The 23,033-nt window shown below is 41.3% G+C and overlaps 3 protein-coding genes across 7 annotated transcripts in view; 1 reads left to right on the top strand and 2 right to left on the bottom strand.

Annotated features, from left to right (window-relative positions):
• Positions 1-2,377, bottom strand: part of daam1b (dishevelled associated activator of morphogenesis 1b) — a 46,594-nt gene extending 44,217 nt beyond the window's left edge. For 2 of the 3 annotated variants that reach the window (XM_082504841.1, XM_082504838.1), the window contains exon 1: positions 2,238-2,377. The gene's annotated coding sequence lies outside the window, so the exon portion shown is untranslated. Of the gene's footprint in view, positions 1-1,977; positions 2,187-2,237 lie in introns of those variants that run through there. The other variant, XM_082504840.1, reaches the window with a different exon arrangement.
• The window catches only part of LOC309689786 (cilia- and flagella-associated protein 45-like), a gene marked incomplete at its 5' end in the record, with an annotated part of 45,572 nt that continues 24,615 nt past the window's right edge, over positions 2,077-23,033 (top strand). The window contains 2 exons of the mRNA XM_082506450.1: positions 2,077-2,166; positions 2,294-2,386. Coding sequence (XP_082362576.1) covers positions 2,077-2,166; positions 2,294-2,386 — 183 coding nt within the window. The remainder of the gene's footprint in view (positions 2,167-2,293; positions 2,387-23,033) is intronic.
• Positions 4,900-23,033, bottom strand: part of ppp1r13bb (protein phosphatase 1, regulatory subunit 13Bb) — a 28,332-nt gene continuing 10,198 nt past the window's right edge. The window contains exons 6-19 of one of the 3 annotated variants that reach the window (XM_082504844.1): positions 17,983-18,084; positions 13,616-13,790; positions 13,044-13,243; positions 12,750-12,914; positions 12,236-12,428; positions 9,266-9,399; positions 8,410-8,863; positions 7,642-8,088; positions 7,304-7,548; positions 7,085-7,222; positions 6,860-6,993; positions 6,594-6,760; positions 6,214-6,413; positions 4,900-5,983 (exon numbers count right to left, since the gene is read on the bottom strand). In XM_082504844.1, the coding sequence (XP_082360970.1) occupies positions 5,942-5,983; positions 6,214-6,413; positions 6,594-6,760; positions 6,860-6,993; positions 7,085-7,222; positions 7,304-7,548; positions 7,642-8,088; positions 8,410-8,863; positions 9,266-9,399; positions 12,236-12,428; positions 12,750-12,914; positions 13,044-13,243; positions 13,616-13,790; positions 17,983-18,084 (2,796 nt within the window). In that variant the 3' untranslated portion in view covers positions 4,900-5,941. Of the gene's footprint in view, positions 5,984-6,213; positions 6,414-6,593; positions 6,761-6,859; positions 6,994-7,084; positions 7,223-7,303; positions 8,089-8,409; positions 8,864-9,265; positions 9,400-12,235; positions 12,429-12,749; positions 12,915-13,043; positions 13,244-13,615; positions 13,791-17,982; positions 18,085-23,033 lie in introns of all 3 variants that reach the window. The other 2 variants (XM_082504843.1, XM_082504842.1) reach the window with 2 other exon arrangements.

The raw sequence follows: 23,033 nt of genomic DNA on the forward strand, positions 1-23,033 counted from the left end.
ATTCATATGAAAAGGTGTTAGCATGATTCTTCCCCATGATTGTGGTTCTGTGTAATGAACTAAGTTTGAGTAAATTACAGTTGAAACTAAACTTAAAATACAGATCATACGTAATGATCTGCATGTATAGATTTCTGTATTTCTAAATTTCCATAACCTGCCAGTCTTAATAATCAAAATTAAAACAGAAAAGCTTGAAATATATCACAAAAGGAGTCACAGCCCTATTATTCAGGGATTAAAAGTAACTTACTTATTGTAGGTTTAAGATATAAAACCTATTGAGTTAGACTTAGACAGCGATTATGGCTGCCCTTTGTTATGAAGTTTTGTTTCCTTGGTTTCCATAGAGATGTGTTCCTGTTGATGATTCTGGACAGCATAAGTGCTGCAGAAATGAAACGTACTTCCTATTGAAATGAGTTGTACCAAATGTCATTAAAAGTGTGACAATACATGTCCACGAACATGATCAAATAGATTACTTTTGAGTGACTATTTCACGTTTTTGCTATGAGATCGGGATGGATCACAACATGTCATAATGCACCACTCGGTGTGCTTTTGATCACCAAAAGCTGACCTGACATAGCTGCTAACAGCAACTGATAAACTGAACTCACACAGAGCAGCAAGGCTTGTAAAGGTGCATGCATCACTGTTGTGTTTGCTCATCAGTCAGGCAAGAGGACCCAACAAGCACATTAGGTAAACACAGTCTAAGGTGGCCAGGTGAGATGATTCACCACAAGAAACAGTTGAATCAAAAAGCCTCAAAGTGATTTTAGTTAGACACTATTTGCAAATCTGTATAGTTACACAAATACCAATATATCTGTGCTTGTTAATACTACCCAATTATATCATAGCCACTGGATAAACATTCCCACTTGGGAAAGCATGTGCTTACAACACAGACTAATCACTTGCAAAGTGCCCCTTTAAAAAAAAACAAAACCTTGTAATTTGAATGTCAGGGCCTGTTGATGCTCATCTGTATCCAGCCGACTCCCTGTCTGCACATTAATGCTGTCGACAAAATAACAGCATGGTACATCATGTAAGGCTTCTCCAGTGTTTACAGTGAAAACACGTCTGCTGATCACACCACAGCAGTAAGCCGTCTCACAAGACAGCAGCGGCCCATTACAAGCACACACAGCCCCCCCCCCCCAAATGATTTAGAGCATTTTCATTCTCGGGAATGTAAGTCCTTTCTGATAAACATCCAACAGGGAATAAGCTTACCACCGTGGTGATTTGTGCTAATCTCTGTGTTGTGACCTATGATTTCATGACAAGTCTTAGAGCTGGGCAGTAAGAGGGAAGAAACGTTCTGAAGGATATTTGTACTTTACTCACATGTCTCTGCACTCAAATCAAAACTTAATGTACATGAAAGAGAGTTAAACGTTATCATGCACGGACCTTTGTGCCTAAAGACTCTGACAGGCTTACTTTCCAGCTCTGTACACATTGGCCAAAGTTCACAATAAAGATCTGCTTATTAAAATTAATTTGTGATTCATTTGTCCAAATAGTAAAGGTGGCCTTCTTGTAATCAATTTTCCAAAAATCTAAATAATATTAGCCAAAATTTCCATTTAGATTCTTAAACGTGGATATGTGAGTTGGTGTAAGTTTAGTTTTGGTCACACAGGTTCAGTAGTTAATTATGAGCACAGGTTAGAGTTCAGACATTAACCTTTATTTTCTTTAATAGATTATAACACCACTGTCCTGTCCAAAAAATAAGTTACACTATAAGAGATATTATAAAAACGTGGCCAAAACCACTAAGGAAATTGCCAAGGTCCTCTTTAGACCTACTTTTTCAAACTTTAGTGGGTTTATCTAGCCTATACAGCCCCCCCCCCCTTTCTTTCTTTTTCTTTTTTAATAAACTCCACAAACAGGTAGAGGCGACACAACAAAAAGCAATTTGCAAAACACATGCAAATAGTACCGGACTCTCACCTTGTCCGGGCGAGGTTTTTGGATACTCGCGTGCTCCAGAGTAAATAGCTGCATCAGTGAAAATTCAACAAAGACAGCTCGAGTAAATTCACCGCAGTCATGTCAACGACGGCTGTAGCACTGACCGGCCACACCGGTACGGAGGTCACAACCACCACCACCAACAACAACAACGCAGCCCAACCGGCGGTGTGGGTTCTCGGGCGGTTTAATGGTTTAGCTGTTAACGGTAAAGTTCTGTCTGAGGACAGTCCGCTTACCTCGTTACGGTGAACATTTTTTCTGGTAAGCGCTTCATGTGCTCGAAAAGGTATAGCGCAAGAAAAACATTCAGCGCAGACGGCAGGCAGAGAATTCAACCGACTGGTTGGTCCGGGCTGCTCATGAGGTCATCGATTTACTCGAGCAGGTAACGCGCATGCGCTCTATTATTCCAAACCTGTAGTCCACTGCTTCATGGAAGTTGTAGTGTAGAAAGATACGAGCGCTGTTCACCATTGCCTTTTAATTAGTAGCCTGAATATCGTTGTCATTTGAAGGTTGAGGTCAAAGCTAGGTTTTAAATGCTCTGGAGGTGTAGATCTTTTGTTGTTTTTACTTTACTTTTATTTATTTTCTATTTGATTTGTATTTTTGTGTTAGAAAAAAAAGAAAAAAAAATTAAATTAATTTAGACACAATGACCATGTTCCAGTTTATTAATTGTGAAGATTTCATCCTGTCTTTGAAAAATAGCCAATGGAACAATCAAGAAGAAAAATTAAGGTGCTCAAACTCTAAGCCTTAAATATTTTAAATAAATGGGTTTTTTCTTACAGTTGGGAAATTACTGCAGCAATTATATTAATATGTATTTTTTGTTTTTAGAAAACATCTCCCAGTTTAGCTACAGTTAACTGTCTAAACTCTCCATCAGCAGTTTCTTTATAATGTACTTCACACCACAATGAGATTATCTGTCCTGTATGACTTGTGCCTTTTTTCTCATACTTCTCACCCTCCTACTATTCCCAGCAGTCAGTTCCAAACTTTAGAAAAATCCAGAGCTGCCACGGTCACTCTGGCCTCAGAAAACCCTCCCTTCTCCATCTCATCACCTACAAACAGTGAACAAAGGCAAGCTTAGGACGCATTTCATCAAACTGGTGATCAAGCTGGGCCTCTACAGAAGCAGCTGTGTTGCTCAGCACGATATCTGGACTATAGCCAGGTCTCCATAGGAACTACAGGAGAAGGTTGCTGGTTTTTGTGACCTTATAAACCAGTCCGGCACCAGCTCACAGGCTGGATGGATTTAAGAAAGTTTGATCTGTTTTTAAGTAGCTCTCTCTGTGGGATAGTGTTGTCCTTTGCAGTGGATTTAAAACATGGCTATTAATTAGTTAATGCACACTTTCCTGTAAGCCTTTTCTAATAGAACCTGGCATAACAGTCCTTGTAACAGCTGTAAACTGAGTACTGTGTGATAGTAGTAACAGGGAAATAGTTTTATTAAGTTAATTTTAATTTCATGTAAATGAAAAACCCTTTAGTACTAGATTGGAGCTAGAAGACAAGTCATCTGAGATGGTTTATTGCCCTCCGGTGGAAACAAAGTTAAACTGCATAATGCAAGTCTCAGTTGATACACAGCATGAAGTTATTTTTTTGAGATGAGGATATCTCATTGGCTTTGCTTTGAAGGCACTGCAGACTCGATCTAGCACCACGCTGCTGCTAAGCAAACCTCTTCCTTGCCACTAATGAAACAACTGCTGTAGGCATCATGGAGTTGATTGACAACTGTCACATCTTATGCACGTGCACATCTGGAGTGTACTACTGCAGATGCCCGTTTTATTGCAATTCACAACTGAATTTTATAAGACAAACTGTTTTAAATTCTTATTAACCAAAGGCAATTAGTTAAGCATAATTCATCCATGGTGATATAGCAATTTTACAAAGAAAGACTACTTTCTATTCTCTCTGGATATGGTTTTTGAATTTTAACCTCCTAAGACCTGAACTCTTTCATGGAATGCATTTTCATTCATCTGAGAACAGAAAGGTGTTCGGAGAGATATTTCCATCTTTGTAAAATTACACAAGAACTAAAATAAAATTTCCCATCAGCAGCATTTTAAACCCTGAGATTTAGGGTATTGTCACATATAATCCTGTTTAAAAGAACCTAACTCAGTGGGGGGTTTCTAATGAAAAGACTGAATATAGATTATTAATACAGTTTATTAAAATCAGTTCAAACTCCACTTCCTCAAGAAGGGTAAACAAAGCAAGATGGTTTGGCAGATTGTTTTCATATTTCATATTGACCTTGGAGGCTAGATTAAACTTTTAATGAAAGCTGTCAATAAAAACCCACCCTATGCTATGAATCTTTTATAACTAAATATGAGAAGTTGATTCTGGCCTGGCTCATTATTTTTGTTATATCAGATCTTTAAAGGGACATGTTATGCTTTTTTTCTTAAAAATACTGTTACAATTGTGGATGCTCACAATAGACATAACCTGACCTCATTATTTGACACGTTGGCTATGTGCAGGTTATGTTCCCCCAACAGTTCCCACCAACAGCTGAACCCTCACACCCCAGTGTTTCCAATCAATCAATAATAATAATAATAATAATAATAATAATAATAATAATAATAATAATAATAATAAAAAAAAAAGGACCAGTTCTGAATTTTATCTTAACAAAGCTAAACACAAAAGAAGCTTCAGTAAAACTATTATTTCCTCTTCCAAAATCATTCCAAGTCACGTTAGGTTCCCTTTATATTGCACACATAGTTGCCAATATCTGACCATCCGTAGCTCCACAGTTTGAGAACCAACAGCTAAAAGAGTAGAATGATATATAGATATAGATGTAACTTTGGTTCACACAGAATGACGCACACCAGCTCACAGGGGTTATTGTTCAAAGGCTCACTTATAATTTATTAATGTTCTCGCCACACATCCGCAACAATCCTGCATCCACATTCTGAACAGATGACACTAACGGAAGAAAAATAAATAAAGAAATCACATCTTGCAACGATGTTTGTGAAATGCAATTCATGGCAATGTGCGAACTGTCAAATCTATATTCATCTTTTCTTGAATACACTGGAATTTCACTGGCCTGTCTGACAAAAATACTCAGGATTTACAGCATAGTCTCGAAGGACTCTAAAGTCTGAGAACTAATAATCCTTTCTGATAGCAGCAAATCAATTGATTATCTCACTCAACAATTCTGCAAGATCACAGGGAGTAATAGATTTAAAGTTGATGCATTTTCATCTTTGGTGGTTAGGCCTTCATTAAAGTACATATTTTCTGCATTAGTGTTTTAGTCACAGGGATCAAATTAGCCTTAAAAAAATACTTCATGTCCAATAACTCTTATTACATTACATTAACAAATAAAATAAAATGGAAAAAAAAAATCAGCGACTTCTCCCAACCTTAAAGATGAACTTCCAGTTATCAATATAGTGTCGTGTAAACCATTGCCACCACAGACCTCAGTAGGGAGATGGCTAAACAAGTGTGAACACTGCAAGAAATACTGAGACAAGGATTAGTGTTTGATTCTTCAAATTGATGTCAGTTACAGAGCTGGCACTGAAACGGGATCAAATCCAAGTCGGGACAATATCAGAGCGACAGGCTGAAGAGAGGTGGGGGTGGGGTAGGGCTGTGGGTGGGATGAAGTCATTTAATAAACATCGGAGTGCTTGTGTTTCATTGTGTTTGTGTGTGCAGCTTGTAAGCATATGTGTCACGAGTTCTGTGCCCAGAAGGAAAGAAAGAAAGAAAAAAAAAAAGGATTTTTGTGAGAAGCACAAGGCTCAGGGGGGAGGTTATGGCCACAGGGAGAAGAGAGAGCACCAGGCTCTTTTGTTGTTCTCTGCTCTTGGTCGTGTCAGTAGTCCAGCTGTTAGCCACAGGTCAGTGGAGTGAGACACTATGCCAGGGAGCGCTGACGAGGTTTGATTCTAGGATAGAGCTGCAAAGCAAACAACAGGAGAAATGATTTATTATTATTATTAGTCACTGAAATCTTTGATGAATTCTTGTTTTGCAATGGTACATGTAAGTGGCATCTAACTAAAAAGTCAAAGAGTCAATCAGCTCGAGGGTAAATTTTCATTTTTGCTTAAACTTAAATTTGGATAACAAAGCTGAAATTTGATTGAAAAAAAAAATTGAAATGGGGGTGGGAGGAGTGACGTTTACCCCCAGCAGGTTGCGGGGAACATAGCCCTCATTGTCCTCGAGTCGTGCCCACCACCACTCCGTTTCGCTGTCGTCTTGTCGTCGCAGGATGGTGATGGCGTCCCCCTCACTGAACGACAGCTCGTCCGGATTTTGGGCTTCATAATTCCACAGAGCGTACACCGTCCCCTTGTTCATTACGCCCAGCTTCTCCTGAACACCTGCATGTAAGAGAATCCAAACAAACAGTTAGTATAATTTACAGTTCAGGATACAATCAGGATATTTAAGTATAATCTTACATTTGCTACATTATTTTTATTACAGCCTCAGCGATTGGACTCAAAGGATTGGAAGTCTTTCTAGAATTTGTACACACCAATTGGTGTGATGTTTCTCACCGTATAGAAACTGGGAACACTGGAGGTAGCCCTCTTCCATTTCCTCGCATTTATCCGCAGCAGTCTCCACATCGCTAATGGTGCTAGCAAAGATGGCGGCCCCTGACTCGACCAACAACTTACAGAGATGAACACTGTTGCAGGAAGCTGCACAGTGAAGAGGAGTCCTGTTGAAGCACACACAAACACGAAATATGGATACAACAGGTCACGTAAACCTTTGCATTTTGCGTCATCATCCAGTTTTCCTGCGTATGAGGACTCACCATCCATCACTGTCAGCAGCATTGACGTTCACTCCAAAATCCAGCAGGAACTTGACTATGTGGTGATGTCCCGCGCACACTGCGTTGTGCAGGGGTGTGATGCCTTCGTCATTGGCAGTGCTGGGATTTTCCACCTGGAAAAAGGAAGGACCGGAACAAAAAAAGATGAGTGCTTAAACTACATTCACATATAAAACAAAGTCTATAAATAGAATCAGAACACACCTCATAGATGATCCTCTGGACCAGGTCAAATTCTCCCTCCAACGAGGCGTCCAGCAGGAGAGCCAGAGGGTTAAACTTCACTCTGAAGCCATGACCAATGCGGTCAGAGTTTGGTTTTTTTAGGTTTGTTCGCTTCTCCTGTAATAATAGAGAGGAGGGATGAGCCTTTGAAGCACTTTTATTTCTTTGAATAAAAGTCTGTGTATGTGTGTCTCTCACCAGTGGTTGTGAGACCCCTGTGCCACTCTCCTCTGGAGTGGTGACCTCCGGCACAGGGCTGGGCAGCGCCGCTTCTGAGCCTCCCACGTTGTTGTTGCTGTTGTCTTCTGATCCCTCGGCTTCAGCAGGATCCATGTGCCCTCCTTTTGGTGAGGCCACTGGCTCATTGTCATTAGCATCAGTAGTGGCAGGGGGAGCGTCAGAGCCCGGCTCCTCTTCGCCTGGTGTTGGCGCTAGCGGAGTTTCTGAGAGGAGATTCCCATTGTCTGTATCAGCCAGAGGGTCACCTCCTAGGTATCCAGGAGGATTACTTGGTTGATAAAATGGTGTTCCATTACCTGCACCACTCCCACCTCCAGATCCACCAACTCCATTTCCCTCTATGCCTCCTGCAAGAGTGTTGAATCTCTGGTAGAGCAGTTTCTGGATGTTGGGTCCGCTGGGACCCTCTGGTTCTGTGATGGAGCTGCGCTTCTTCAGTGGTCTTGGAGCGTTGGCCAGCTTTTTACGGAGCACTTCGAGGTCAGCGTCGCTTTGGTAGCGCAGCGGGGAATGTACCATTGGCGTCAGCTTGGTTGGGCTGAGTGGCCGTGGTATGTTCTCCACACTGGGAGGAGGTGCTGACGGCTCGAGGTGCTGGAAGCTCTCATGATCGTCATATTCTCCGTCTAATGTGTCCTCACCACTGGGTTGGCCTTGGAGCAATGGGAAGGCCCCTCCTGACTGACCAAAAGACAGAGGCGAGGGAGGCGTCGAGCTGGAGGGGAGAACAGGCTTCCCGTATACTAAGAGAGAGCAGACATGGTAGAGTTAAAGTTGAGGGCATTGATGCCATCATTACTTTCATTATTAATTCACTTTTTCATTTTGCTTATAATAAACAAGAGTTGGCAGTCTGAAATGCCAAAGTTAAAATTGTCTATCATATGTCCTCAAAGCTTGCGTCGCCCCTAAAATTCCTTTTATTTTTTCACACTTGAAAACTTAAAAGAATTTGATTTATATGATATAAGTATATCATCACATTTCAGACTGCAACTAACTAAATATTCTCAATTTCTGGGCAAAAGATTCATAGAAAACTGTCCCAAAATCTCAGTTCTTACCTGCTTTAATAGCAGGCTTTAGTGGCTGGCTCTTTGGCGCCAACTGCTGGAGGTACATGTGATAGATGGAGCTAGAGTTCACGGTAGGTGGGCCCTTTCGGGGAGACTGAGGCCGTGATCCTCTGTCTGGGATGAAGGGACGCACTGCCACAGCTGGCGGAGGATCCAGTCGTTCACTCATTCCAGAAGGAAAGAGCGGTGCATTAGGCTGGAAGGTGGGGCTTGGTGGCACTGAAATACGCTGCTGGATCTGCTGGGAGGACGAGCCTGTGGCGGGGGGCACACGGGGCCAAGCGGGAGCTGGTGGGTTTGGGAGTGGGCGAGGTGGGGGAGGTGCATCTTTACGGCGCTCCAAGGAGCTGGCTGAGTTTGCGGAGGTGAGGTGGGATCCGTATGGTGGTGGCTGCGGCTTGTTGATGGCTGGGGAGGACACAGCCATTTTGGAGTCTAGCACCTGTGAAGAAGCATAGAGGCATTTATCATTAAAACAGCTGTTATATGCAGAAAAAATTGAAAGATTCACTCCTTCCCACTGAATAAAAATCCATCTTCAGCAGCCAATTTACCATATGTGCAACTGGTATCATACAGGCCTAGGAGGTTGCCGTGGTTACCCATAATTTGCATGAAACATGCCGACCTGTCTCAAAAATTAGCCATTTTGCTCTCCAAGCTGTATAGAAACTCAGTAAAGTGCAATGCAGATGAAAAGCAGAGAGCATTCACTTTCAAAGTGAAGGTTGTGCCTTATAACTGAAGCTAACATGTTTCAAAAAATGTTTTTTTATTTTAAAGACAAATGCTCTCCATTTTCGGTTCCATTTGCTTTCAATGAAAGGAGTTTAGGAGGACGTACCTTTTCTGCACTTGGAGCACCGGGGGAGCCTGAGGGAGCACTTTTGCCCTGGGTATCAGTCCCTGAGTCTCTTCTCTCAGGAGGTTTTAGAGTTGCACTGGGCTTGCCTAGAGTAGGCCAACCAGTTTCATTAGCTATGGCATAAACAGGACACAGTTAGTGGAGAGCAAAAGAAAGAAAAGATCACACAAGTGACTTGAAAAAGCATGTCCATCAGCACTAGTCTTAAACGGCAGCTTTTTCTTATGACTAAGTGCACTGTGTGGAATATTAGTGATGACATTTCCAGACCACTAGTAAATATAATGTTGTAAACACATAAAACAACTATACTGTTTTGACCGGTATCAACTGGAGGTCAGGATTTTTTTTTTTTAGATGCCCATCCTATTAACCAGACACAATAAAGAAACCAAGAGCTCGCTTTATGTTACATTTATGTCCATCACTGATAACAAATAGACATCGATCCAAGGAGAAGATCTTTCCCATGAGCTCCCCCACTCTCACACATCAGAAGGGAGATTTTCTTTATTTCTTTTAAAAGTACAAACTGCATCAAATTAAATGTTTCAAGAGGCGCCGCTGATCAATAGGATCAAAATCCCGAGCCTTCACGTTAGGTAGAGGAAGGAATTTATGCATATTAGTATGTTGCTGATTTTAGTCACGTAGTGTTTAACTTAGTAACTATTATTGGTAACTACAATGAAAGTTAAGATAATCTGGCTAATAACAGATAATAATAACTGCAGAAAATGTGAAACTAAAAAGAAAATATGCAAAATTAAAAATAAAAACAATTAAAAAAATAGTAATTTCAAACAGAAAGGACAGCGTGAAAGGAAAGAAAAAGATGACAAAAAACAACAGAAATAAGTGCTGCACACACAAATTATAATAACCGTCACAATCTGTCACACAGCAATAATGCTGGTGAGTGATGTGTTAAAGATGTACATAAGTGCTATCATATATTAGTAGACCAGAGATTTTGACTTGTTATAGTAGGAAAGAACAGGTAGAAGAAACTTTGTCAAAAATCATTCCATCAGCTGTGATTGTAATCCACGAGTGTGTAAACATGCATAACGATAAAGCCATTGAACTGGCACACCTAAAACAAATGCACTACTTGTAATGTTATAAATCACAGCTGTGCTTTTCCTGCTATAAAAAACCAAAATGTTTTACAATGAAAGAAAAGTCTAAACAGTTACAATAAGGCAACACTATCCAGAGTCTAAAAGGGAAAATCTGGGTCTGGTTCTTCTCAGATTATCAGGCGTGACACTTAAAGAGTGAATCCTATGATATTTTAACATGCACAAGTTAAATTCCTCGTGCATGTAAAGCGTTTGACAGCTAAAAGTGATTCTCACAGCTTAGCTGTTAGAGTTTGGTGCGAAGGTTAAGGTGGCCGCAGGCCTGGGAATGAGGTGAAGTTAGAACAAAGCCACGATGTTATGGACTGCTTTACATGTTAAACTGACGAAGCACTCAACTCAGCGAACCTTCTCAGAAGTGTACGAGAACACACAGGACCAGCAGCGCTTTGCCATCAGTCATGTGAGGCATGATATCAGCTACAATCAACAACACCAACTTCGTGCAGCTTATGCTTTTAAACAGCACCCCAGTACTTTCAAGTCACTGGCCAAATCCACAGAGGAATCTTAATGACCAGTCAGTGATTTATGGATTCAGCCTGAGACAGTTGTAGCAATTTACCCATCACAGCAGTGAGTGATTAGAGTGTGGGTGGCTCATGGTGTTACTGGGGAGAGTTCTTAAATACTCAATTAGTCCACGCAATAAGAAACTCGATTAGATGGAATAAAAATTGTATGATGGATTACATTGTTGTAATATGGAGGGAGAAAAAATGAAATCTGGGGCATGCTGTGGATCCTGTGCTACAATCAAGACAAGGTTCTGCAGGTGCCATCCTTTTGCTTATGCAGCGCTGTGCACTCACGGGACGTGCCGTCAGAGCCAGTGGAGGCTCCAGGGCCCGGGTGTGATTCTGGAAGGGACGGGGGAACCGGGTCCACAACGATGTCTAAATCAGACACTTTCCAAGGGCCGGGAGGCTTTCGCACACCGTCTGCCCCAAGAAGAGTCATCCCCCACCCAACCCCCACACCCAGTGAGACAGACATCACAAAGACAAGACAGGATAGACATGAAAGAGAGACGGAGAGACAAGGAAGGGAAATACAGGTTACACAACACAGGAGAAGAGTGAGGTTAGAGAGGAAGGGAGGAAAGAAAAGCAATCACAGAAATCAAGCCCAGGTGGAGAATCAACTGAGATGTCAGGTAGGAAGGAATCAGTTCAGGCAGAGGAAGGAACTTCAGCAGCATGCAGAAAGTGTGTAGCTGGAAATGCTGGATTTATGATCTATCTGAACAGAACCCTGGATGATTGGAGGTTTCTGATACTGTCCAAAGTCTGAAATCAGTGATCTCACTTTCAGACATTCATGGCTTCGTTGACCAGCTGGCTCTACAACAGCGGTCCCCAACCTTTTCTGTGCCACGGACCGGTTTATGCCCGACAATATTTTCACGGCCCGGCTCTTAAGGTGTCGTGGATAAATACAACAAAATAAAACCAGTACCGGTACCAAAAGAGAAGATTTATTCATAACACATGGGAAAAAACCCAGGGAAACTAAGTTGACAATAAAAACGATTAAAAAAAAATAATGCTAAAAACCAATAAAAACCCTGAAAAGCATTAATTTCACACCCGAGCCTCAACTCTCGAGGCCCAGTACCGAATGTCTCATGGACCAGTACCGGTCCGCACTCCAGGGGTTGGGGACCGCTGTTCTATAGGACCTGCACTCTCAGACTACATGTACTAAACTTTTCAGTGTTTTTTAAACATTTCTGCATTTTGTAAAATAAAAAATTTAAAAAATAGAAAATCTCCATGTGTAAAATGTTTGGGTTTAAACAAACCTGATTTAGTGCGGCCATGGTTAGCTTGGTTATTAACACCCAGAGTCTGTGGCTTCAGTGGATCTGGTGGTATGGTGTAGCCGCCTTCCTGTCGAGCCGGTACTGGAACCTGGATATATGGCCCGACAGCAGCAACACGACCCAGAGTGCTGGGAGCTGGCTGGGGAGATGGAGGCCCATTGGCTCTATTCAGCTATAATAACAGAGAATGAGAAATGTTTGAGATGTCAAAACAGCTGAAAAGCAAAAACTGTATAAAACTTTCACTACTCCAAGGGCTTTACAGCTCCTCTAAGAAGACAAATGAAAACGTTTCTTTGAGTATCTATAAAAACTTTAAAAACAGCATTTAAATGTTTCATTTTAAATAAAACAAAAAACAAAAAACCCTGCAGTGTATAAGCTGATGTCTTACAGAGAGATAGAGGGGAAAAAAACAAAACAATAAAACTTTCAGAACTTTCCCGCCCCCAAAAATATGTAAACAGGAGATGTTAAGGGCTCCTAGTCTTACAGGGAGGTTCTCTTTTTGACGTGCCTCAGCTTTTTTCTTGTAGAGACGCTCCCTCAGCTCACTGATGCGCTTGTCCATAAGCGTCACTTCCATATTGCGCTTGTTCAGAAGCTCCTTCTGTTGCTGCAGCTTGCTGTTTTGCTCCTGATTCAACTTGTTTCGAATCTGATGATGAGTGAAGACATAAACAAATGCATAGAAAGACTGGACCAAGATAATCTGCTATCACTGTAAACGTAGCGGACCTTGTAAGAGTATGCACGACATGATGCACTAATTTTAACTCTGCATTACCTGAAGCTCCTGGTACAGTTTGCGGAGCTCCAGCGCTGCAGCACCGGTTACTTGGCCACCCAGGGACGCCTGTATGCCATTCAGCTTTCCTCTCCGCAGGTCCTCTAGCTGCAGGCTAAGCTGCTCCACCCTCAACACAGCTGCCTGCAACTCCGCCTGCTTCTCCTGGAACAGGCTGCTAACCTGCTCGATCTCAGCCGCTGCATTTAGGAGGGGGGGAAAAAAAGGAAAAGGATCTGGATCAGCACCAACAGACAGCTTCTTTGTTTTGGGGGGAAAAAATACTCCAAACCATTCATCAAAAATCAAATGCTATTCTTTTATTAAAGAAACGAAAAGATCCTCAAGACCAAGACGTTTCAGAACTCTTATTCGTCCAAAGTCAAGAGTTCTGAATATAAAGTATGCACTGATATGAGATATAAATCTTCTTTCAGTGTCTGATAGACTGTGAAATAGCTCGAGCCGAGCGCAGACAACCTTTCTGTGAAACAGTTATCTATCTGATACTCAAATATAATCGTCTCTAAAGAGTGGTGGTAAAGTTATGCACATATTTTAAGTATACGTACACAGGTTGCCATTGATGACCTTGCTGTAGTCCACCTGGCCTCTCATTGCGCGAATCTTCTTGAGCTTGGCCTCCTGGCTCTCTACACGTTCCTTCAGCCTCTGCAGCTTCTCGCTCTCTGAAACGCTTTGCTGCTGACGTCGCTCCTGCTGCTTCAGGTAACGCAGACGTTGCTCCTTTGGAAAGCAAAGCAAAGAGTGATTGAGTCACAGGGGAAACCTTCATAAAATGGTGGTTTTAAACTGTACAATTTGTATATCTTTATAGGTTAAAACATAAAATCCCAACACACGAATCAAAAAAAATCAGCAGGGCACCACCCAAAGCTTAAAGGAAATCTAAAACTAGGCTAAATCGTTCTACTGAGTACATTAAGTGAATTTCTGTGCCGTGTCAAGACGGTCTGAAGGCTGAAGAAAGGGTCAGATGACTTCATCTCCGCCCAACTGAGAATTGCTCCAGTTAAAGTCCTAAAATAGGAAATGACAGGGCCAGGTTTCCAAATGACTGCAGGGCTTCAAGTGGGCCTACTTTTCAGACACCACAACAAAGGCAATAAATAGTCTTTCTATCAGTGAGTCTACAGCGGGCTTTATTTTGCATGACTGATCAGCATACCACAAGCACGGTGGTCAGAGTGAGTTAGTGCAATGAAAAGTCACAGAGTGACAAGGTAGGCTGTTTGTGCGACGTTCAGCTCCTCCTCCTCTATTGAAGGAGAAATCCTGATAATAGACAGTAGGAGGGCAGCCACCATTGGTTTGTGAGGTCCTTTTCCAAAGCCTTGCATATTTAGAAGCACACTGCTTTTGGAGTATAAAGTGACTCTATAGTGCTTTGTTCATTAGCATAGATGCACAGACGCAGATACTTGGCATTGATTAGCCAATTTTCTTTTAAATAATCCTTAGAAATAGTTCTCCAGGCTTGTTGAGGAACATTAGAACCTCTTCGTTGGATGTTGGCTGCCTTTTGTTCTGTTCTGTCCCACACTGCTTCAATAACGTTGAGGTCCTGGGAGACCAATCCATGGAAAATTAAATGAAATAATGACAAATTAAAATTTGGATTCATCATTCCATAAGACCGTTGCCTCTCACTTTCAGTCCTGTTTTTTTTTTTGTAATTTGGCAATTTCTCTTTTCCTTCCTTAACAGTGGCTTCTTGACGGCCACCAAGCACAGCACTATGGACTGAAAGCAGTGTGAACTAAGACCATTTCTGATTAGGCTTCAGTGAATCATGATTGATAAACCGAGGATCCAGTTGCATTTCTCGGGTCTTGTGCCAGGTCTTTGCTGGATTCTTTTCCTCATCAAGCATGACTTGATGCAGTACTGTTCATCTGCATGTAGATCGTGTTTTAGGCCTGCCACTTCCTTTGTCCTCCACTTGTCCAGTTTCTTCAAAGAAAGCACACTGGACACTGAACAGGATATATAAAATTTTCTTCTAATAGTTCTTTGGGAATCATGTTTCTGCAAAAGTGCTTTTTTATCATGTCAAATTGTGTAATATTTGGCATTTTTGATGGATTTACCTAAAGAAACTGGAGCAAATTTGTTTTTGTAGGCTGTTAGTAACCGAGTGCCTAAAGATACAATTTAAAATTGGTTCTTTCCTAAGTTGTCAGCCCTGGCTCATCCCTTGAACTACAGTGGGGCAAAAAAGTATTTAGTCAGCCACCGATTGTGCAAGTTCCCCCACCTAAAATGATGACAGAGGTCAGTAATTTGCACCAGAGGTACACTTCAACTGTGAGAGACAGAATGTGGAAAAAAAATCCATGAATCCACATGGTAGGATTTGTAAAGAATTTATTCGTAAATCAGGGCGGAAAATAAGTATTTGGTCAATAACAAAAATACAACTCAATACTTTGTAACATAACCTTTGTTGGCAATAACAGAGGTCAAACGTTTACTATAGGTCTTTACCAGGTTTGCACACACAGTAGCTGGTATTTTGGCCCATTCCTCCATGCAGATCTTCTCGAGAGCAGTGATGTTTTGGGGCTGTCGCCGAGCAACACGGACTTTCAACTCCCGCCACAGATTTTCTATGGGGTTGAGGTCTGGAGACTGGCTAGGCCACTCCAGGACTTTCAAATGCTTCTTACGGAGCCACTCCTTTGTTGCCCGGGCGGTGTGTTTTGGATCATTGTCATGTTGGAAGACCCAGCCTCGTTTCATCTTCAAAGTTCTCACTGACGGAAGGAGGTTTTGGCTCAAAATCTCACGATACATGGCCCCATTCATTCTGTCCTTAACACGGATCAGTCGTCCTGTCCCCTTGGCAGAAAAACAGCCCCATAGCATGATGTTTCCACCCCCATGCTTCACAGTAGGTATGGTGTTCTTAGGATGCAACTCAGTATTCTTCTTCCTCCAAACACGACGAGTTGAGTTTATACCAAAAAGTTCTACTTTGGTTTCATCTGACCACATGACATTCTCCCAATCCTCTGCTGTGTCATCCATGTGCTCTCTGGCAAACTTCAGACGGGCCTGGACATGCACTGGCTTCAGCAGCGGAACACGTCTGGCACTGCGGGATTTGATTCCCTGCCGTTGTAGTGTGTTACTGATGGTGACCTTTGTTACTTTGGTCCCAGCTCTCTGCAGGTCATTCACCAGGTCCCCCCGTGTGGTTCTGGGATTTTTGCTCACCGTTCTCATGATCATTTTGACCCCACGGGATGAGATCTTGCGTGGAGCCCCAGATCGAGGGAGATTATCAGTGGTCTTGTATGTCTTCCATTTTCTGATGATTGCTCCCACAGTTGATTTTTTCACACCAAGCTGCTTGCCTATTGTAGATTCACTCTTCCCAGTCTGGTGCAGGTCTACAATACTTTTCCTGGTGTCCTTCCAAAGCTCTTTGGTCTTGGCCATGGCGGAGTTTGGAGTCTGACTGTTTGAGGCTGTGGACAGGTGTCTTTTATACAGATGATGAGTTCAAACAGGTGCCATTCATACAGGTAACGAGTGGGGGACAGAAAAGCTTCTTACAGAAGACGTTACAGGTCTGTGAGAGCCAGAGATTTATACTTACTTATTTTCCACCCTAATTTACGAATAAATTCTTTACAAATCCTACCATGTGGATTCATGGATTTTTTTTTTCACATTCTGTCTCTCACAGTTGAAGTGTACCTCTGGTGCAAATTACTGACCTCTGTCATCATTTTAAGTGGGGGAACTTGCACAATCGGTGGCTGACTAAATACTTTTTTGCCCCACTGTAGGTGGCTTTTTATGTTTAAATGATTCACAAGTTGGTGTTAAGTGGTTCAAACAAAACAAACATTGTGAAAATGGTCAGGTACAGGAATGGACAAAACATTGAAAGCCCTTCAGAAAGCCTAGAACACTAATGTGCAAGACCACTTTCTAATTATAAATATTAAGAAATAATGGGCAACTTGAGACTTGCACAGTACTGTAATTTGTCAAATAGCTGGACTATAAAATAAATGCCAAATTACCAACACCTCACAAACAGGTACTGACATGGGCCTCTTAACTTGTGTTTGTTATACTGGTATCTTTTTAATGACAATGTCACAACATTATATGGCTCGCATTGTGGTTAATTACAGGCCTAGCTAGCTGCCTCTGTGTGATGCACCCATATAATGTATGGTTACAGCTTACTATCCAAGCTTTCTTGCATTAGCTAATAACTTGACTCCACCCTACGGACTTTCAGCTAAGCACTTGACCTGCTTGTCTGAAAGTCAAGCAGGTCTTTATTGATAATTATTCACAAGGATGCTTTTCACAACTCCAGATAAAATCCTGATGATGTGGAGCTGCAGCTGGTTAGTGAATAGCGCTAATTCCTGCAAAGACTTGAGTATCATTTCTGACCGACTGGACAATCCTGGCACCGTGACTCACACTGCATCCAATCTCATTCGTTACATAATGGTTTGCCCCCATTTCAGGTCACGACAGACTCTTTGGATGAGACGAGTGCAACAACATTCCACTTTCTCTCCGACAGAGCGGTCCAAGGCTGCTTTGTGTCCTGAACTTGATTGAACTAATGCCCAGGCTGCGTCTGTGGCATCGGACTAAATGACACACCATCAGGCCAAACCCTGGCCAAGGCTATGATTTGTCAGGTCTGCTATGTTACTCAGTTAAGTTACTGCAACAATTTTTCAGTAACACATCCCAGCATAAGAACATTTACCGACTTTACCGAAACACAAACATAATATGAACTGCAAAAAGACGAGAAACATGGACTCACTTGTGCTTCCAATTAACACATTTTGTTAGCATAAAACAAACTTTGCATAAAAGACCATGACTGTATTTGGAGGAAGGATTCGTGGTAAGAGAATGAAGCTGCTGATACCTTTGCAACGAGCATCTGCTGCTGAGCCTCGATTTGCTGCTGCTGCCGTGTGGCCATCTCCTGCAGCTCCGACAGCGTGAGCTCCACACGCTGGCTGCCCACCTACACACCAACACAGGAACTGGTCAATACACTGAAATCTTCCCAACTACTCTTGATGTTGAACCACTGAGACTGATGATTAATAATGAGTTTAATGAAGGTTTTCCCTTATAAAAACTCACATATGACAATATTTTAAATCAGGAAAAAAGGCTAATTTGACAAGAAAAATATGACTTATAATTCCTGTACTAAAAGGTGACTGATTCAGACTCAAAATTACATTACATTATTCTCGACTCTCAGCCAAAACATTAACATTTAACAGCAGAGTTGTTCAACATCTCTAAGAAATACCTTTGTGCTTTTTTACACCAATATTCAGGTAAATGTTTGATAGCACTCTGCTATGATAACACAAAGTTCAAGTCAATAAATGCAGAATAATACGGGCCTGCAACATTACATAAGCCAAAAATATTATATAAGAAAAAGAAGCTGAAAAACTAAGCACAGAGAAATAGGTTACGAAGAGAAAGAGAAAAAAAAAAGCCATTTGCAGAAATGATTTTAAAAGATGTCTGGATTCAGTAGCCAGAGGGTAAAACTGCAGTAGACTGCACAGTACTGAGAGCTGGGGACTCTTTCTCCAAAACAGCATCATTATGGGACCTTAATTATGATGGAGAATCAGTTAGTGGGCAGTAGGCCCGAGCCTCTGAGGGGCAACATGTCATTTGGTGTTTATACACACAGCATAAGCTTCGTATCGTATGAAGGCATTACTGGAGTAAAAGAGTGGAGCTGTGACCAGACACGAGGCTGCCACGTTACTCAAGCACACAAAATTACCAGAAGTCGGTTTTGTTACAGCAAAACAAAAACATGAATCAGTTTATTACATTTAGCTCTGGTTGTCCAGAACAAAGAGTTCCAGAGGTTTAGCTAGAGGAAGCTGTGTTTCCATACATAAAATAACCTGTTGTTGATGGCCAGTAACACTGGAGAGCTTTACTCTTTGATGACTAGGTGGACTGTAAATGTGCACAAGCTCTTATTTTGCTGTTATATTAATACACTGATCATGTTCATCGTTAAACAGAGCTCGGTAACTGACGTCACTGTGGCATCACTGCACAATGAATTGTTTGGCAGACAAACAAACAACTTCATTCTTTGCTACTTCATTGCATTACAAAGTTTAAAAGAAAATGAAGTGTACGAAACTGAAGCTCTAAGGGGAAAAAGTGAAATCCAATCAGCGTCATTGCAGATCTTACAATGCGCCAAAAAAACGAAAAGATTAGAGACCACAATGCCTCACGTACCCCTCGCATCCCCCAATATGTTTACCCATCTTTTTTTTAAAAATCATTTTTATCATTTTAATTCCCACAAAGCACAAGTTCAGTTTAGCAGTGGCAAATTTGGAAATGTTAAATTTATATTTAAGATGAATATGAATGAAGAACATCAATTAACTGTGTTTGCCCTACTCTTTTCAGCCGGAGGCAAAATTGTAGATCTCAGTCGTTTACTTTCCTTTAGATGTGTATGTTTATAAATTTGAAACTGCTCTAACTTAGTGTCCAATAGTTAATAATCAAATTCCTTAACAAATAAATAAATACATACAACTTTGCCCTCTGTTTAGTAACTCAGACTTCTGTTTACTACCACCACAAGTCTGTAAGCTCAGAGCTGAAAACCTTCTTGAAACTTCGAGTCAGCTGTCAGCCCAAAGCTTTGTAATGAGCGGCGACACAAGCCGGTACTATTGATCATTTTTAATGACTGATCAGCCTGTGTCTTTCCATTACATTTTACATGCATAGCACAATCGAATGAGCTGAAGTCTGCAATTCACTTGTGTGTTTGTGTTGTTTTCTTATTGCTCATGTTTGTTGTCAGTGTTTGTCACTCTCAAACAATCGCCGTCACATAAGATGCAAAAGAGCAATGTGGTGTGTTAAGTTTTTTTTTTTTTTAAATATAAAAGTAACAAATCATAGCTCGCTATTCAACCAAGTGTTACAGCTGTAAAAGATAAGTGGAAGAGAGCCCTGCACAACCAAACGCTACTGCAGCCAAACCCGAGACACAGATCCATGCAGCAAACTGTCGACTACTGACGGAGAGCCTGAACAGAAATTTAAATGAGAGGTAAAAAAAAAAGAAAAGAAAAAAGGTTTCACCTCCAAGAAGAGTTTTCATGAAGTTGAAATTTCGGCACCCATGTGTTCTTCAAGAGCTCACAGAATAAAGGCAGGCTGGCTTTTCCCTACAGAGTTTTGGATTTCTAGATTCAAAACACTGACGACTACCTTTAAACAGAATACTGAGCGAACACGCTCCACCAAACTACAAGCGATATTGAAATGCTCCCAGCCTTTGCCTTTGGAAAGAGCACTGAGAGGGAGGAGACGATGCAGGAAATGTCATGGTGCCTTTTTTCCTTCAACAACAGACTGAAAAATGTAGAATCCTGGCTCGAGTAGAGCTTAGTAAGAGGCATATCGTGTGTCAAGTGCATGGATGCTGGATCCAACACATATTTAAAGTAGTGGGGAGGACAATAATACCAACAACAATACCTGTAACTACTGCTCTGTTTGGTTAGAGGAGACGTGAAAAAACATGCGTCTTGCTGGGAGTAAATTCAACTTTTACTTTACTCAAAGAATGCAACAGTAGTGCACCCACATAGACAATCTTTTACTCCTTGGCATTTGTTAAGACTTTTAGTTATAAGGATGTCTAGAAAGCCTCATAAAGGCTGGAAGGGCAGCATGATGACTCAATCGAGATAGAGATGGGCAGAGTGGGGGAAGCCACTGGCACATGAACACGGCCATGCTCAAATGCACTCAAGCAACACTGCATCAGTGACAGTTCCTCTGAGGGAGAAATCGACTCTCTCGTGTGGCGAAGAGAGAGAAACGCCCAACTGAGCAGACGGCAGGAAGAGGGGACGAAAGCAGCCAAGTGCACGCTGATGAGGGATGCCGTTCTGCAGGATTTCATAAACCCATCTGCAAATTGTATACATTTGCCCACAACGACTGTAATTGCTTGCAAATGTAAAGTCTTATCAGGGTAACACTGGAGTAATTCCTGGGGATGTGTGCGACTAGTTGTCTGGACATTTAAACATTGCTGTCCTTGCTAGTCGATCCCAGAAATACTAGTCTGTTAATAAAATAAGAACAATATGTTTAACAGCCAACAGCAACGGGACACCACCCGGGGATAAGGCTCTCTCTCTTAGACCCACTCTGCCTCCTGAGCTACAACCTACAAATCCTAAGCTATTAATTATAAGAGATTTCAAAGGAAAAACAGCAACCGAGAAACTGGCGTCACAGGCAGTTCGATATTGTTGCCTGGGAGAAAAAAATAAAATCACTGAAATTATTAGTAATTTTACTAGTCTTGACTAATTCAATTACATTTCTGGGTGCCAATGAGCTGTAATTATCATTTATGGCAGCTAAAATGGTGATATAAAAAAAATGAATTGTAATCGTAGTATTCCCTACAGGGATCGCTGTTCTTTAAGATGATGATGATGATCAGCTCTGCTGGGCTGACTGAAAGCCTCTGGGGTTTGGGCAGCAGCAAGTGGAAAAGCTAAAGCACTGATCCTCTTAACAACCATTATATCATCCAGAGGGCCGACTAATATAATCCTCTAAATCAGATATTAAGAAGAAACTTGGACACAAGTTAGTCTCAGTACTTTGAATGGGAGGAGCCATTCAGTGTCTCTTTCGGTCAGTAGTGACACTAATGATACAGAGTGTGTCATTTGGTGCCGATCAATAGTCAATTTCTATATCTACACTCTAAAGCATTACACTGTTTATTTCTGAGGCTCTCTCCTTAAGCACATTACTCGTGAAATAAAATAAAGCACAGTAGATTAAAGCGCCAAGTTTAGGTTTATTTATTATACAAAGAGCTGTGGAGGAAATACACGCCTTTTAAACACAGAGTGCTCAAAGTTTTAAAAATAATATCTGCAACCATCCACAAACACCCCCTTCACCTCGTGACCATGAAAGGTCCTTCATTACTCAGATGTTTGGGCTGTTTGAAGATTTTAATTTACCTGCTGAATGTTTACATTTTGTCCAAAGAGATAATCTGAAAGCTTCGGTACACATCTGCGTTCGCCCTGTTCCCTCTATCAGCAGGGAAACTATCAATAAACGCCACCATGCCACTTTCATTAGCAGCCTCATCACAACAGAAGCAAAACCGCCATGTTTGACAGATGAGGTGATGCTTCAGAGCTCGAGTTGTTCCTTTCTTCTATCCATCATTTTCAAAGAAGCTTTTTTTTAATGCTTTTTTGAAAACTGTACCCGCCTTACTATTATTTAAGGCTCACCCAGGGTTTCTATCTTAAGACGAATCCTCTCAGCTTCTGTCATGATATTACTCCATCTTGGTGCATTCTTGACTGTAATTAATTCACCATTAATTCTGGCTAATCAAATCACTTTGATTTATCTGCTTCTTTACACATACTGACATCCATTCAAACCCATCTAGGTCTAACTGGAAACACATCTAAGAAAAAAAAAGCCGGCCTTTTGTGCATAAAACAACATGCAGGAAACATTTAGTCACCCAGTGTCCAGTTACTTTTAAATACTTGAATACTGGTTCTGTAAAAAGGACTATACCTCACACGGTTCTTTTAATACTGACAAAAAACCTCAAATTAAATCTGAGAAATAATATTTCACTGTAGAATTTATTTTTAAGTACAATGGGCTATGTACATGTAGTCTATGGATGACAAAACAGATCTTCTCAACAAAAACAAAGTTAAAAATTGCACATTTTCTAGGAGAATATACAGAGGATAGCTTCTGGGTGCTTTTATGCTCTTGAAAACAAAATAAACAAAGCCTTCTTTCAACCCTGAAGGTTGAATTAGTTACAATTTCTTGACCGCAACACTTTCTTGTTGAGAAATCTGGGACAGATGGTCAGAGAGA

The sequence above is a fragment of the Aulonocara stuartgranti genome (assembly GCF_965226115.1).
Source record: "Aulonocara stuartgranti genome assembly, chromosome: 15".
In the NCBI taxonomy this organism is placed as follows: Eukaryota; Metazoa; Chordata; class Actinopteri; order Cichliformes; family Cichlidae; genus Aulonocara; species Aulonocara stuartgranti.